The sequence below is a fragment of the Neophocaena asiaeorientalis genome, unplaced genomic scaffold (genome assembly GCF_003031525.2).
Source record: "Neophocaena asiaeorientalis asiaeorientalis breed wild unplaced genomic scaffold, Neophocaena_asiaeorientalis_V1.1 scaffold601, whole genome shotgun sequence".
Classification (NCBI taxonomy): domain Eukaryota; kingdom Metazoa; phylum Chordata; class Mammalia; order Artiodactyla; family Phocoenidae; genus Neophocaena; species Neophocaena asiaeorientalis.
In genome coordinates, this window is record NW_020174793.1 from 2436982 (window position 1) to 2454458 (window position 17477).

The following is a 17477-nucleotide window of genomic DNA, read 5'->3' on the forward strand; positions in this document are numbered from 1 at the left end:
CACTTAATTTCAGTCCTCTTATTCATTGTACTAGAAATTTAGACATGCTTAAACTTAGCAAATTCTAAAATTAATAAATATATTTACCTGTTTCCAAATAATTCATGCATCTTGGAACACTAACTCCAAATACCCTCTCATGTTATGTTTTTTGAGTTTTTGATTTTTTTTCTTATTTTGTAACATTAAAAAATATTATTGTTTTTTATGGCAATATAAAACAAAAATCGCCTACATATGGGTACTTTCATAACCTTTAATTCTTTGTTGTACCTTAAGTGTCTGGGTTCACTTCATGTTGGGATCGACCCTAACTACATTCTTACACTGAATTCTTCAGGCTGCCCAGGTACTATACCTTAGGGTTTCTGACTGGTAATTACAAAATCTCAGTGAAAGACCTCCTCCCTCCATTCAGAACTCAGACACAAGACATGATTTTCCTTGTGATTTTTCCGAGTAGGTTGATTAGTATTAAAGTCACTTTTACTCTGCATGGGTAGCCACTTGTGAGCCAGTCTTATAGGGGGCATGCTCTGGGCTTTATCTTCCCCCTTGGCCCAGCAACACATAAAACTTAAGGTCAGTAAATGCCCTTGAGATAAAAGCCAGTTTTGGCACATGACTCCAGGGTAAGCTCAGATCCTGGCCTTAGCATTTCCTCCTGACTTTCTTGTCAACTCAGAGATAAAATCAAGATATTTAAATAATATTTATTTACATATTTTATATTTGTCATCATTTTATCTTTTTTATTTTGGGAAGATTAGTGTAATATTTAGGACATATTTTTTTTCCTGTTACAGAAAACTTATATTTACTTTAAAAAACTGTATAATAAAAGTAAATATTCCAAAATAGATGTGAGCTTTTAAAAACTACCCTTTGGCTACTAAATTAAGCATAGACTCAATTTGTCTTTCTAAATTCTCCTCAATTTGTCCTTAGCTATTCAATCTTTCCTGCTTATTTACATTTTTACACAGAATCTATTCCTTGGCCAAATAATAGTATTTACTTTTCACAAAAGTGTGCTGGATTCATGACTATGTTTTTGCAAATTCTAAACTCTTTCTAAAGTACATTCTACCTCTATGTGTCAAATCCTATTTAAGGACTATTTCAAATGGTGGTTCATCCAAGTTTTCCCTCATCTTCCATACAGATTTAATTTTCTCCTTTTCTTAAATCGCAAAAGTTTTTTTTACAGAATGGAATACACCAAGAAGTGGTTTGGCTCCAATGAGAATTGGACTTTCTTTCTGACTCTGTAACTTACTATGTGTGTGGCTTTAGGCAATCTCTCTGTGACTCAATTACTCTATTTAAAATGAGGTTGATTATATGTCCCTTACAATGGTACCTTATTTTGAGGATTGATATTAAGTACTGCCTAGATAAAATAACCAATTCTCAATAAAAGGTATTTATTTTTATTGTTGTCTTAATTATCCTGTTAATATTACCTAAATAGTATCTATTAAAGATCCTGTGTTAATAATCCTATGTTATTATTACCTTAAATATCCTGTTTTATAATTATCTATGAGTTACTTTTATTGCCCTTTAAACAGGTGCCACCTTGAGGGTTGAGATTCTGTCTTACTTGTTTCGGTATGAACAGGCATAGTGTTTTACATTCAGTATATGTTGAATAAAGTTTTGTTTTCCCTGAAATAAATTGAATTAAACAGAACAGTGTCTCAGCAATTTGGCATGAGCTCCTATTTACAACTGAAAAGAGAGACAAAACAAAAATAAATTGGTACCCTGAAACCTCTAAATACAACTAAGAACATAGTGGTCATCTTATATTTTTCTATCTATCATCTATTTATCTATCTATCAATCTATCCATCTATCTATCTAACCTTAACTGATAAATAACTCTGTTATTTGAGCAAAGAGAAGAAAGCATGCTAATGATTACATGTGTGTATGCTATCTTTTACAGAAATGATCTGCGGGTTGTTTTTCATTGTTTTCAAGGTTATTGTATCTATGCCCTAATTTGTAACCAGCCCACTAATTCCTATTATGAGTCAACCATAGTTAAATTAGATGCTGATTTATGCAAAAACTGAACAGAAGTGACTGTAACTCTCAGAGGAAGCTAAAAATGTCCGTCATAAAATACTCTTTTTCTAAACATCCCTGGAATCGTCTCTTTTCACTATTTTATATTCACTGAAGAGTCACTTGGTGAGATAGTAGGATCAGTCAGTAGTATGTACTTAGATGCTTGAATTCCCAAGTATTTTAGATGTTGTTTGTATTAAGGACAAATTAAGCTGAACGTTGTAGTCTGGGGGGCTTTTGGAAAAGAAAAGCCTTTTAGCAATTAATGATTTGTTCAAGTTGTGCCTGTGTGGAGAGCATAACTAAGCAACTTGTGCAACAATTTATAGTAACTGGGGTAAATGAACTATAATTAGAAGTAGAATTTATGAGGTTTTTGCTAAACTAGTAATTAGCTAGCAATGTAAAGCCACATTCTGGAGGTTTTCATAGCACAACAGAGCCAGAATTATTTTGTTGTCATTTGCAGCTTAAATTAATTGACTTCCTCAGTGTTACCTCCCCTTGGGAACTGAGGCACGTTTTGTTATATTTAACAATTTTTTTAAAAAGTGGAAATGAAACAAACTGATGGTGAGATCATGAAAAAAGTGTGAAGACCTTTGAAGAGAAACATTTAGATTTTCTGCGACCTTAAATTTGGGAAATGTTAGGAACAAATAATTTGAAGCTTTCTTACATGCATGTTTTGTATTTAAATGAATGTCATTAATTTGAATATTCATGATCATTGTTATATTATCTAAACATACTTTTGAAAATGGAATCATCTGAAAATGTGAGAATTCTTTTGATCTTCCATTCCCATTCAACTATTTGTCGTAGTGTGAGCACGTTGTTACTCAATAAATTTGAATAATTTGGGGTGATTCATTGTCTGAGGAAGACCAAGTTTAGAAACATTGGGTATCCCTCAAAATAAGGGAGATCTACAATGGGAATAATATTTGAGCACAGCCCAGAAACATCACAATAATGGCATCTTTAGAATTATTTTTTCTATAACACTTGATCAATTGATCAATGTGTCACTGAAACTAAAGAACAAATAATATTTCTTATAACTGGACTGTCAATCAATACCTATGTGGTTTAGTTTATCATAAGGTAAGATGGAGAAAGGAAAAAATAAAAGCAAGGTGAAATTTTGACCATTGTGTCTCTTGGTTTTTAGTTTGGCTTCATGGCTTTTGTTGGAAGGCTTTTGTTAGATTCAAATTTAGTTCTTTATTTGGAGGATTTTCTGAATATTTGTCAGTGTGTGTGTGTGTGTATGTGTGTGTGTGTGTGTGTGTGTGTGTGTGTGTGTGTGAAAACTGCCTATGAAGTTGTTCATGCAGCTTTTGAGTATAGACAGGGAAGGTGAATCAGAATTATCAGAAACATCATGGACACTAAGAAGGAATTCAATCACTATTCTCCATGTAGATTGTCACTGCTAGACAATCTGACTATTAAAGATTATCACAGAATTATTGACTAGCATCAGACTGATTTTTAAAGCTCAGCTTTATGATGGATGACCTTGAACAAGTCATTTAATCTCTTTAAGTTTCAAAATTGGTATATTAGAGATGAGAGTATCTAAATCAGAGGGTTGTGAATTGGCACATGTTGGGAACTAAATTAAAAGTTAGAAGTTGAGTGACATCATTTATCTAACTTCCTACTAACTACAACTCTTTGATTATTGTATCTGCTTGAGCATTTCCAATGGTGAAAAAGCATAAGAAGAGAGTTCTGTCTTTTGAGTTAGGATTTCAAGTGTTATTGAGGTTGACCAGCATGCTACAAGGAAGGGGAGGAGAGAGAAGGGAGAAGTTTGTGTAAAGTTTACAAGGTGAGAAAATGAATAACCTGCTTTGGGGAATTATGAGAGTCCAGTGTAATTAAAGATAAAATATTTTGGAGGGTGGAAGGCAGTTAGTGGAAGACTCACTTTTGATTTCTTATATTGATTTAGTTGTAGTTTCAGGGACCTACGTTTTAATAGCCCTTGAGCATTTCGTAATTGAGCCCATTTTTAATTGATGGCATGATTCCTCCTAGAGGCCAAAAATTTGTTCATCTACATTGGTTAATTTCCAATGCTCCTATGGCTTTGCATTTTTTCCTCTTTAGTGTTTTGCTAACATTTTAAAGAGAAAGTTAATTAGGCAGGACCTTCTGCAGTTAGCTTTTGAAACCAGGAAGTCAGCATCCTAACCCCACCATAATGAATGTAAGGCCATTTCCTCCTCATCCCCTTAAGCTTGGTGGGGATGTCACAGTCCCTGATAAACATTGTAGATAAAACATTGTAGATAGCAAGCAGTTCACACATATTAAAACTTATGAAATCAGCTATAAACCTTCTCTTCCCTTAGATAAATGCTATTTTATTTTATTTCCTTTGAAAACATAGATTTTAATTAATAAAGGAAGTCAACTGATATATTCTTGATATATGAATGTTCATGTTCCCTAATTATACAATTTCTTAGACCCTGAAAAAAGCAAGATACCTAGGGTCTATATTGTTTTATGTTCTTAATATGTAAAAGACATTGTCGCAGAAGAAACAACGAAACAGCTTGTTCATTAGCAGACACAGCATGTAGAAGGAAACAAAGAGACAGAAACAAGACCTTAATTATACCCATGAATTCCTCTTTTTCCTTAGAAAATGAAAGAAGACTCTGCTTTCCCCTCAGTAACAGTGTCCTTCAGGGCTTGTGCTAAGAATATATTTTTCCATATGTCTGTGAGTCAGTATGTGAGCCTGATCATTGTTGCCTAATAAACACAACATGAATTCCCACTAGAAGTCAACTAATGGGCACTCCAAGTGCGATTTTCTGTGTGTGTTAAATGAGTAAGTTGGAAACTTCGCCATTCTGAAGCTCCTCTGGTGAGGAGGGGATTATTACAAGGGATTTTGGACAAGTCTTTCCTTAGATTATAGACCCATAAAAGAAAAATTATGCTATAATACTGCCCCTCCATAGGATACTTTTTATATTTTGGGAGGCAGGGTTTCTTTAGCACCCATCTGAATTATAGTCTATTACCTCTGTAACTGGTACCCACCGCCCCCATCTAGAAATGAAAATTGGTACTTATTCCAATAATAGTGAATAATTTTTAAAACAGTTATGGCATATTCTATGCATTGCAATAACAGTTTATATACATGCAGATGGAAAGGAAACAAATCATGCCTTTACCAAAAACTATGTATTCTTCATTTCAGCCAAAATTATCTTTGTCCACAAAAAGTACAGGAAATGAACAAGGAATAATGCAAGCTTAATATCTGTGCGCTGCTGGAGTGTCTCTGGGTGATTATATTTTAACAAAAGTTAATGGCCAAGTAATGGAAATAATGAACTGAAGTGAAAATCTAATATGAGTTTGATGAGCAGAACATTCTGAATGAAAGTATACTAGAGGAGAAAATCCCCATGAACTGTTTCATGTCTTAGTACTCCTGGAGCAAATTCCTTTTAGTATGAAAATGGACATGATTGATAAAGGAACTTAAGTGTATATGTGCTGGTGATCTTTAAAAGCAATGGGGCAAAACCAAGAGGTTCCTTAAAAGAAAAAAATTAAATATAGTTTTAAAATCTTCTTCTCTATTTCCATTAACTCCCTATGTATATTTATCTATATGTATATTCACATGGCCTAAAATACTGATCATGGAACAAGCAACTATTCAACCTGCTAGTTCAGAAATTATCTCAATGATACTGAACTAGGAGCAGGTAAGATTGGTGAGAATGGCCACACCAGGAATAGATGCCAAGAAGTGGTTTGGGGTGTGATGGACAAAGAATGTCAATTTAGGGACACAGATTAACAAATTTGTCACATGGAAGGCCCCAAAGACTCCTTTAATGCCAGATAATAACTTAGTTCATGTATCTTTCCCTTAATTGGTAGAGAAAGGGTAGGAAAGTGTTAACGTTTCTCAGAACTATTGATAACAAAAATTGAGACCAGTATGCAAAGATTCAAAGCCTCAAATGATACCATCGTCATCACCAACACCACCACTGCCAACTTCAGCAGCAACAACTTCGTTACCATGGTAACATTCATTGAGCACTTACTGAATGCCATACACCAGCCAATGTATTTTACACACAAAATTTCATTTATTTTTCAGAACCTAACAAGGTTACTCTTTTAGATTCCAATTTTATAAGTAAGAAAATTAAGTATCTTGTTGAAAACTCATAGTCTTCCTGTTATACACACTGGGTTCTGTTACCCACAATGTTAAAGTGCTCTGTAAATTATAAATGCTACAGACTTATGAGTAATTATCATCATTATTAGTAATAATATGATTTAATGTTTGAACAGCAGTTGATACTGATCATTTTCTGATATAAACTACTCATTCTGTAATATAAACAACAAATGACTACAAGCAACTCACAAACTCTAATATAATCCATTTTCTTACATACTTTAGATGTATCATTTAGGGCCAAATGAATGAAATATTTTGTAATATATAATCAGACAACTTATTTGTTAATCATATTTCTTCTAAGATTCATGTTGTGTTCTAGTTATTCCTTACTAAATTTTAAACTTTAGAATAATAGTTTATGTATTTCTTTAGTGAAACAGATAAATTCAAAGAAGTCTGTGTTTTGAAGTATCCCTCCCAAAACAAACAAAATGAAACTGAATTTGGGAACATTCCATGAAAATGTGGCAGAAAAGGTAAGCTAATAAATTGTTTGACACTCTATTGATAAAACAAATGACTATTAACCTCCAGTTGTTATAACATTGCATTTACAGTTTAGAGTTAAATTGAAATTAATGCTAGAGGCAAATTCACCGTTTTGGGTTTCTGACATGTTTTCAGATGATTAGGTAACATATTTTTCTGCAATTAAAAGCTTTTATTACATTTTTATGCTATTGCTCTGGACACAATTTTATGCTTTGGGATATGTTTCTCACACTTAAATGTTCCTCTTATGATATATTATTACTTTAAAACCTTTTCCCCAATGTAATACTAGTCTTTATTTGCCCATGTAGGAAACTGCCATTTGCTGTTTCAATCTTTAACTTGGAAAGACACCAAATAACTGTGAAGATTATGAATGAAGGGCAAAACTATTCGTTTCACATTTTTTTTCCAGTTGTAGGTTGCATGAGTGGGGGACATACTTGATGAAGATCACATGAATGGTGAATATACTTATATTACAACAAAATAAACCATGATTTGAATCTGTAGCCCCATGTGAAATACATATGACCCAAACTTTTCAAAGCCTTAACTGTTTTCTAACATCTCCCTTTCCACTTAAGCTTATATTTACAATTCTTACAAATGGTTGAGGTGCTTTGTAACAGAGACAAACAATCTAAAATATATGTAAGGAAATAAGTTGTCATGTGTAACTGAGATGCTAAAGAATGCATAATGCATATAATTCAAATTTTAAGTTTCAAGTTTCCATTCATATTTTTAGAATGTACAGTTGTCCAAATATCTATGTGTGTCTTCTTACACTACTTTGTGGAATTCTTTCTATTGCTAATTAAATTTTAGCCTCTTATTTTAATATTTGAACATTTATAATTTTTATACCCAACGAGATTGTATTCTTTGTGAAATCTGAAGTCTCAGTGTGGTAGTAAATTGTACACAAATAAAAATTATATTTTGCAAGTGGTCCTGTCAATTTTTAAGAATAAAAATGCCCTTTTGGGACTTCCCTGGTGGCCCAGTGGTTAAGACTCTGCTTCCACTGCAGGGGGCATGGGTTTAATCCTTAGTCAGGGAACTAAGATCTTGCATGTCGTGCAGATGCGGCCAAAAAAATAAAAATGCACTATTATCTTTGATCTTTGTTATTAAATTAAACCAGTTTACAGACCTATTATGATATAAACATATCAGGGTAACACAATGCTAAGTAATTGTGTCCAAATCTGCCTTTTACTTAAATAAAAACATCTTTCAGCCTTTTTCCTAAATAGCACTTTGACCAGAAATATTTAGATCTGGAAAAATTGAGTGATCTGAGTTTGAAGCCATTGTATTTGTCTCATTACATTAACCCAAGGGGTTAGCAGTGAATAGAAAAGTGAGCAAGAAAAATGGAAAATTCACAAAGTATACTTTTTAACTTCTGGAAAATAAAAATTTATTATGCTCATATTTGTTGTAATAGAAAACCCATAATCCTGTTCCTCTCTCAGTACTTTTGCTTTGACAAAAGAGATGCCACATTTTTAAACTCAATGTGATGTCTATGAATAGTTGATGAGGAACATTCTATGGTGAACTGAAATAAATAAGACAAGGCTCACATGCCATCCACAAACATAAAACAAAGTAATGCATTTCAAATGGAATGGCTTGTACTAATATGGCATATATATTTTGATGATATTATGAAAAAATTCAATACGTTCAGAAAAAATGGTAACCAAGCAATGTAAATATGTTCTTACTGGTATATGATGAATTACTTTTCTTCTGCTTTAATGAAAGATTTGTGTCAGTTTTTTTTTTCATATTTCTGAGCAATAATCCAAAAAACTTCAATTCGACCATATGTAACTCAACAAAAGGCAATTCAACGAAATGCAACACTGATCTCACAGTGTGTGACTTGCTGCCCAACCCTACCCCCACTAAGAAAGAGAAATTTTTTTCAAAACAAAATGTCCATTATGACCCATGTCAATTCTAGGTTATCACCTTTTCCAGGCAGCGTAGGTCCTTGGGCCTGGACGAAATCCAATCATTCATAAATTATTTCATCAGAGACAAGCAATTTAAAACAGTGTTTCTCAGAATTGAATGGGAAATATATATATATATATATATATATATATATATATAATTCAAAATATTCCAAAATTACTTAAATAATTGCTTAAATGGACTCCTAATGCTGACTTAAATTATTTTAGCTATATGTTTACAGAGACCCAAACATAAAACAAAACATAAACTCCTTATCTTTATAGATCAAATGAAAAACAAAACTGTAAAACAACATACACAACATTATTTTAACATAAAGAAGGATAATATTTTGCCAAAGCTAAAACACCACATGATAATGATTGGTAAAGCAAGGGACTTTCAAATTTGCCATATATAGACTGTCATGCAGCTATTTGATTCTCTCATCACCTTTCCCCATTTGTATTCCTGTGGTATCCTTTGGCTTTACATACCAAAGACAAACCTGTACATGTTAAATAGTTCTCTGAACATTTCTCATTTGCCTGTGGCAATTGAGATAATTCTATAGTATTATGCATCAGTGTGATTGAAAACAAAAATGCAAACTTCGGCACAAATTTCACTTGGAAGTATTCTGTCATAAAGTGATTATCCAGAAGATCCAGGGTATATTTATATTATTATTAATATTAATATTGAAATGAGAATCCAATGTCTAAAAATTATCATAGATCACTTGTGAATCTTCAAATCGGCAGACCCAAATGAAAACCAAAAATTACTAATTTAATGAAAGTGCTTGCTTTCTTCATAACCTGGTGAAATTCCCAACTGGTGCTGAAACACCACTGAAGCAAAGAAGTCTGGCTATATTGAGGTATAACTTTTTACTTTATAAATCATTTGATATTTTTTAATCACTATGTAGACAAAACCATAGTTCAGTCAGTTCATGACATATATCTCACAATTATGGCAAGACATATACTTTGTTTGTATCATCTGCATTGAAAAAGTCTGATATTAAGAGTTTGAATTATGAAATAGACTTCTAACCTTTTATTCTCTCTAACTGCTTTGTCTCCCTTCTTCCAAGTGATGGTTGGTTTTGGAGAGCCTTGGGGTTTGCACTCTATGATGACTTCTTGGTCTTTAGTAATAATTATTGTTTTCTTCAGTTGATTCAGTGTAAAAGTGGGAGCTGAAGCTGTGAAAAAGTAAAAGGTTAGTTCTACCACAAGCAATGACAATAACCTCTAATGGATGATTCACCAAGATTTGGCAACTTTATCTTTGGAATGCATTTCTAATAAAATCATAGGATATCTACACATGTAAAAGGCACTCACTTGAAATTTAATTCATTATTATTTAGTAGCTATCTTATTGGCTTTTCTTTCCATCAGCAGGTGATAGTTCCGTACAATTGTGAGGCCCAGAGACAAAGGCTGTTTCAAAGAATGAGATGCTTTAATTACGATTATCAACTTTAATTGTGAAAGACTAATGAGCACTTTGGACAAAAGGTGAAGGGGCTGGACACAGAAGTCTATTTTGGGCTTCCTTTGGAAAAATGGAGGTTATCTGTATAGAAGGCAATCCTGTGTAGCCCATTTCCTATCTATGAGTCTCAATGCATATTTTATTTTAATAGTATACAAAATTAAATGTAGCTTTAAAAGAAATATATTTTTAAGAAATTGAATTATTTAAATTTCAATTAAAATTTTATTTCATTGTTTGCAATTATTCATCTAGGCCTGATCATTATAAGACAGTTTTGATTAAACTTCCCAGGAAATTCCAGTAGGTAGCTGTGGTTGAGAATGCTGGGCTAAAACAACACGTGACAGAGAGACAAAAACAAATTAAAAAAAAAAGTCACCTTTGAATCTTAAAGAGAAACTGGAAATATGTGTACAAGTTTACTGTATCTGAGACATTTATTTATGCTAATATGACAATTTAATGAATATTTCATAAGTTTTTTATGTCCATCACATATCGGTATAATGCATGGCACACAACATTAAAAGATGCAACACACACAAAAAAGGTACCAATTGAGATGGATTAAAAAATTGAAAGAAAAGTTAAGGAATTTATAGGAAGATTGCAGGTGATATTTTTGGTTGCCTGCTGGGAATATACCTTATTAAACATAATTTTGAAAATATGTCTAGTGAATGAGAAAGGGACACATTTGAGAGTGTTTCTGGATAAAACATTAACTAGGTGAAAGCTGAATCAGCTTTTTAATTCAGAAATGTTGGAGTATGAGCTGACAGGAAAGTACATTAATATTTGATTGGTTAGTATGTACGACATTGAAACGTGGACTCCTATATCTATTTTGGATGGATTTGTGATAATGTGAAGAAATTTCAAATGTAAACATTCATTATTCAATTTGATTTATGGTTTTTGATTTATCACACAGCTGATATGTGAATGGTGCCTTTTCAGATTCCAGAGATCTTGGGTGTTTCTGTTAATGTTGTGCTTTGAGTCAGTGGAAAGTACAAAGCACACTTAGGCTCCTGCCACGTTTGGGAGATGGTGCACTAAGACCATCTAAGTCTCCCTCTTTGTATTATAATCATCCCAGAACAAAAGCTTAGAGAATCATGCGAGTAGGAAAAAGTAAAATCCATTCCAGAAACTGAACCATGCTCAATCTGGGTAGCTTATTCCCCTGGACTGAATTTTTCTTGTAGTAAAGAGTGAAGTAGTGCTTGTGTTGTGGTTATATTCTCAAGAGTGTAACACTAGGAGCTTGTTGGCCTGGCTTCAGAAAGGCTTTCATCAACCTGGAAGGGTGACAACGGTTGATGACACTTCAAGAGAGGGTGATTTACTTAGGAGTCCCACCTTGCAGGAGCCACACTCCTACTGGTAGGTAGGAGCTGCTTGGGAGAATATTAAGCGCTGCTGTGTTGAAAACCTACATTCTGATTCCCTACCCTTAAAGCATTCCTCCTTGAAAGTTAACATATTTTTCTTATATGATTTTTTTTAATGCCATAGAAAAGACATATTGTATAAACCTGTTAGGGTTAAAACTAAAATTAGAGAAAATCTTATAGAAAGTTATGGGATAAACTGTACACCATGTATACTTGTCTCCTCAAGCTTAAAAAATACATATCAGCAAGACATAGTATTTATTTTCAAACCATAAAATAGGTTTTCACGATCACATCATAAACCTTCAGTATAGTAAGAATTAGAGCATGAAAAGAAGCAACATTTTTTTCCTCTTTATTTACTTAGAAATTGCATACCTAGAATCTTCAGCTCAGCACTCCCATAAATGGCTCCATATTTATTTTCAGCCAAACACTGATACATTCCAGCATCTGATTGATTCACATTGTGGATCATCAATACTCCATTAACCATCTCAACCCTACTCTGTAATGGAATAAAAAAAAATAGATATAGACAGTGAACAAATCATAGAGATTTTACAGTTACTCTCTCCTAGATCAAGACAGAAAAGCCTCTGATTAATGCAATTGAACATTATTTGACAACTTAGGAACACAAATCTTCTGTTCATTATTCTAATATAACATCTTATGTAAAATACAACTATTTCTCAGTCAGAAACCTAATTATTACTATATTTTCCTGTAGTTATACTTATGAGTTTTACTTTTGGTTATGTTTTTAAAATAAGCTGCTTTTGTTTGGTATACTAGTTAAGCTTATGAAATACAATCAGCTGATACTGCTTTTATTTGAATTCATTTTACAAAGGAGAAGCAGGAGTTCAAAAAGTAAAAGGATCGAGACTGTATATACATGGGATCAAGGTTAAATACAGGCCAGGTCATCACAAGAATCTCTTTACTACATTAATCCGGTCAGAAATGTGCCTTTTCTCTCACTTCCCAACACAGTAACACAAATAAAAGAACTGTCTTGCAACTGGATTCTGTATAGAACTATTGGTCAGAAAATGTAAACTGGTCAGATGAAACAATACAGGAAACAGAGTATTGAGCATGAGCAAACTGAGGTAAACTGAGGCCAATAACACATTTGAAAAGCAAATTTTAAATTTAAAATGCTGTTAAACAACCAGGTGTCTTATCTACTTAATGCCAAACAAATCATTCTTTTAATTTTAGTGAACAGTGCTTTGATTACCTATCAACGAAGATGCCAAGAAATTTGACATCATTTTAAAAATTAACCCATTCACTTAACAGACTATTATCTGTCAGTGGAATTCACTTTACTTGGATGTGACAGTTGAAAATATAACTAGCACAGATCCCATCTCAAGGTTTACCTGATATCCCAGAGAATTAGAGAGAGACAGGCAATGAACCACTATCTCAGGATTCCCACTCCCTCCCCCCTCAGTTTTCCTTAACAGCTCTATTGTTCTTTTTATTTGTGTCTGTCTTTTTGCGTAACTGTGTTCTGTTTTGGACTAACTGGTTTTGGAATAAGGGAATATCGGAGCTCGATGGGACTGTGGGGATGATCTGATCCAATCTCTTCATTTTACAAAAGAGCAAACCAAAGCCTAAAGAGGCAAATGTCAGACGAGATCCTTTGGTAATGACAGGACCTGGGCAGAAGCTGTGTTTGGAATTTCAAACTTTCTCTCTCTTTTGTCCATAAATAGTGAACTATTCCCGTTTTGTCCTCCTTCCTGGAAAGGCCACAACAAGGGAAAGAGCTGAAATTATAACAATTATTCTTATTTTAAATAGTAATCGATTTATTCTCAAATTCAGTAGGTATTAAGTTGTTTTGAGGACACGGGACAGGGGAAGGGTAAGCTGGGATGAAGTGAGAGAGTGGCATGGACATATATACACTACCAAATGTAAAATAGATAGCTAGTGGGAAGCAGCTGCATAGCACAGGGAGATCAGCTCAGTGCTTTGTGACCACCTAGAGGGGTGGGATAGGGAGGGTGGGAGGGAGACACAAGAAGGAGGAGATATGGGGATATATGTAAATGTATAGCTGATTCACTTTGTTATGCAGCAGAAACTAACACACCATTGTAAAGCAATTATACTCCAATAAAGATGTTAAAAAATAAAAAGTAAAATAAAAGAATGCAATAGATTTACTAAAAATAAACTTTTCAATATGTAGCAGGATGTTGTGAAGAACGTGCCCAGGACACAGAAGACCAGGATTCTCTTTCAGTCTCACCTCTTACTAGATATATGATCTTGGGCAAGTCACTTTACTTCTTGGAGATAACTCCATCATCTGCAAAGTGACAGCAATAAACTAGATGATGTCTAAAAGTCTGCTGGAAATGGCAATACATCTATGATAATCATTGATATTTTTGAATGAATTTATAGGATAGAATAATGTTTAAAGAAGTGCTATATTACTCAAAAGAGTAATAAGGCAATTAAAATTAAAAGAAAATCTTGTTTATATATGTTATTTTTCTAATTCCAAATATAAGGGATACGTAAGAAATGGCTTTCAATAAGACTAAAGCAAGATAGCTTATCCTTTGTGAAATCCTTCTAAAATTACACTCGAACAGGCTAAGGTTACCAACAGTACCTGAAGCAAGAGGGGTACTCCATTCTTCAGCCAACGGTATGTAGGTCTGGGTTTTCCAGTAGCCTTACATTCCCATCGGAGAGGGCTCCCGCTGTCTAACTGAGTATCATTCAGTTTTGCTACCCAGTGTGGGTATGCTGTAAGAGTTTAAGCATTAAATAAGGGTGATTTCATTTCTCAAATACTTCACCAAGCTCAAAATTCATATGGAATATTCACAAATTCTTATGCATTAACTATTGGTGTTTGGAAGAAACACAGCATTACATTACACACAGCACTCTATTTCCTGTGTAAAAAAATATAGCAATGATAATGTTCTGATAATCTAAGTGAAGCAAATCTTGTTGTTTTACCCACTTTGCAGTAAGTGTCTAGACTCTCCCCATGGAGAGCACTGGAACTTGTTTAGTAAGAAGTCTTAGAGGTATCACTTCTTCCAAATACTAAAGCAGCTTTAGCATGGATTGAAGTAATAAAACATGTCAGTTTATTGAATAACTGCTCTGCTTTTTCTTTTCTGATAGAACCTGAATAGCTTTGGGAAAATAATTTGTAAATTCAAATTTCATTTGCTATAAAATTGTTCTATATTTACTAGCATTCTAGTGCATTATAAATATATATGTAAATATATAAGCTTTCAAAATTACAACAGAGAAAAATTTCTTTATCAGAAAGATGACAATGCAATTGTATGAAATCTGTAAGATATGGTTAAAGTGTCTTTCCTCCATTGTCAAATATTTTTTTTTAAGTTTGTACCTCTTAATCTCCCTCATCTATTTCTTTCATTCCTCCACCCCTCTTCCCTCTGGCAACCACCTGTTTGTTCTCTGTACCTATGACTCTGTTTCTGTTTTATGTCTGTTCATTTATTTTGTTTTTTGGATTCCACATATAAGTGAAATCATATGCTACTTGTCTTTCTATGACATATTTCCCTTAGCATAATACCCTCTAGGTCTACCCTTGTTGTTGCAGTTGGCAAGATTTCATTCTTTTTTTTTTAGGCTATTAGTCCATCTTTTCTATATATATATATAATGTCACATCATTTTTATCCATTAATCTATAAATGAGTATTTAGATTGCTTCCATACCTTGGCTATTATAAATAATGCTGCAATAAACATAGGGGTGCATATTTATTTTCAAATTATTGTTTACATTTCTTTGAATAAATACCCAGGAGTGGAATTGTTGAATCATATGGTAGTTTTATTTTTTAATTTTTTGAGGAACCTCCATACCGTTTTCCACCGTGGCTACAGCAATTTATATTCCCACCAACAGTGCATGAGGGTTCCCTTTTCTCCACATCTTTACCAACAATTATTTGGGTTTTTTTTGATAATAGCCACTCTGACAGGTCTGAGGTGATGCTCATTGTTGGTTTGATTTGCATTTCCCCGATGACTAGAGATGCTGAACATCTTTTCATGTGCCTGTTGGCTATACGCATATCTTCTTTGAAAAAGTGTCTATTCAGGTCCTCTGCCCATTTTTTAACTGAGTTGTTTGTTTTTTTGATGTTGAATTGTATGAGTTCTTTGTATATTTTGGTTTATACCTCCTTATCAGATGTATCATTTGCAAATATCCTACTCAGTTGGCAACCTTTCTGATAGTTTCCTTTACTGTGCAAAGGCTTTTTAGTTTGATTTAGTTCTTTTTTTTTTTTTTTTTTTTTTTTTTTTTTGGGACCACTGTGCCACCAGGGAAGCCCAATTTAGTTCCATTTTTAAAATTGCTTTTGTTTCCCTTGCCTGAAGAGACTTATCCAAAAAAATTGCTAAGACATGTCAAAGATCATACTGTGTATGTTTTCTTCTAGGAGTTTTATGGTTTCAGGTCTTACATTTACACCTTTAATTAATTTTGAGTTTATTTTTGTGTATGGTGTGAGAAAATAGTTCAGTTGGATTCTTTCTCATGTGGCTGTCCAATTTTTCCAACACCCTTTATTGAAGAGGATGTCTTTTCCTCAATTTATAGTCTTGCCTCCTTTGTCATAGATTAATTGACCATATACATGTGGGTTCACTTCTGGGCTCTCTATTCTGTTCCATTGATCTAGGTGTGTGTTTTTGTGCCAGTACTGTAGTGTTTTGATTACTGGAGCTTTGTAGTATAGTTTGAAATCAAGGATTGTGATACTGCCAGCTTGGTTCTTCTTTCTCAAGATTGCTTTTGCTGTTTGGGGTCTTTTGTGTTTTCATACAAATTTTAGAATTATTTGTTCTAGCTCTTTAAAAAATGCCTTTGATATTTTGATAGGGGTTGCATTGAATCTGTAGATTGCCTTGGGTAGTATGGTCATTTTAACAATATTAATTATTTCAAACTTTGAGCATGTTATACTTTTCCATTTGTTTGTGTTATGTTCAATTTCTTTCATCAGTGTCTTATAATGTTCCACGTATAGGTCTTTTACATCCTTAGTTAGATTTATTCCTAGGTATTTGACTCTTTTTGATGTGATGATAAATGGGATTGTTTTCATAATTTTTCTTTCTGAGAGTTTGCAGTTAGTTTTTATTTAGAAATGCAACAGATTTCTGTATATTAATTTTGTATCTTGCAATTTTATTGAATTCATTGATGAGCTGTAATAGTTTTGGAGTGGTGTCTTTAGGATTTTATCTATAAAGTATCCTGTCTTTTGCAAAGTTTTACTTCCTTTCCAATTTGGATTTCTTTTTCTTGTCTGATTGCTGTGGTTAGGACTTCCAACACTATTTTGAATAAAAATGGTAAGAGTAGGCATCATTGTCCTGTTCCCGATCTGACAGAAAATACTTTCAGCTTTCCACATTGAGTATGGTGTCAGCTGTGTGATTGTCATATACAGCCTATATCATGTTGAGGTATGTTCCCTCTATACCCACTTTGTTGAGTTTTCATCATAAATTCATGTTGAATTTTGTCAAAAGCTTTTTCTATTGAGATGATCATTTGAGTTTTATTGTTTAATTTGTTAAGGTGGTATATCATATTGATTGATTTGTGGATGTTGAACCATCCTTGCATCCCTGGGGTAAGTCCCAGTGGATCATAGTGTATGATCCTTTTAATGTATTGTTGAATTCGATTTGCTAATTTTTTGTTGACGATATGT

The 17477-nt window shown here is 33.3% G+C and overlaps 1 protein-coding gene across 1 annotated transcript in view; it reads right to left on the minus strand.

Moving 5' to 3' along the window:
* Positions 1–17477, minus strand: part of CNTN5 (contactin 5) — a 504363-nt gene that overhangs the window by 269490 nt on the left and 217396 nt on the right. The window contains exons 8-10 of the mRNA XM_024760353.1: positions 14357–14493; positions 12085–12214; positions 9857–10007 (exon numbers count right to left, since the gene is read on the minus strand). Coding sequence (XP_024616121.1) covers positions 9857–10007; positions 12085–12214; positions 14357–14493 — 418 coding nt within the window. The remainder of the gene's footprint in view (positions 1–9856; positions 10008–12084; positions 12215–14356; positions 14494–17477) is intronic.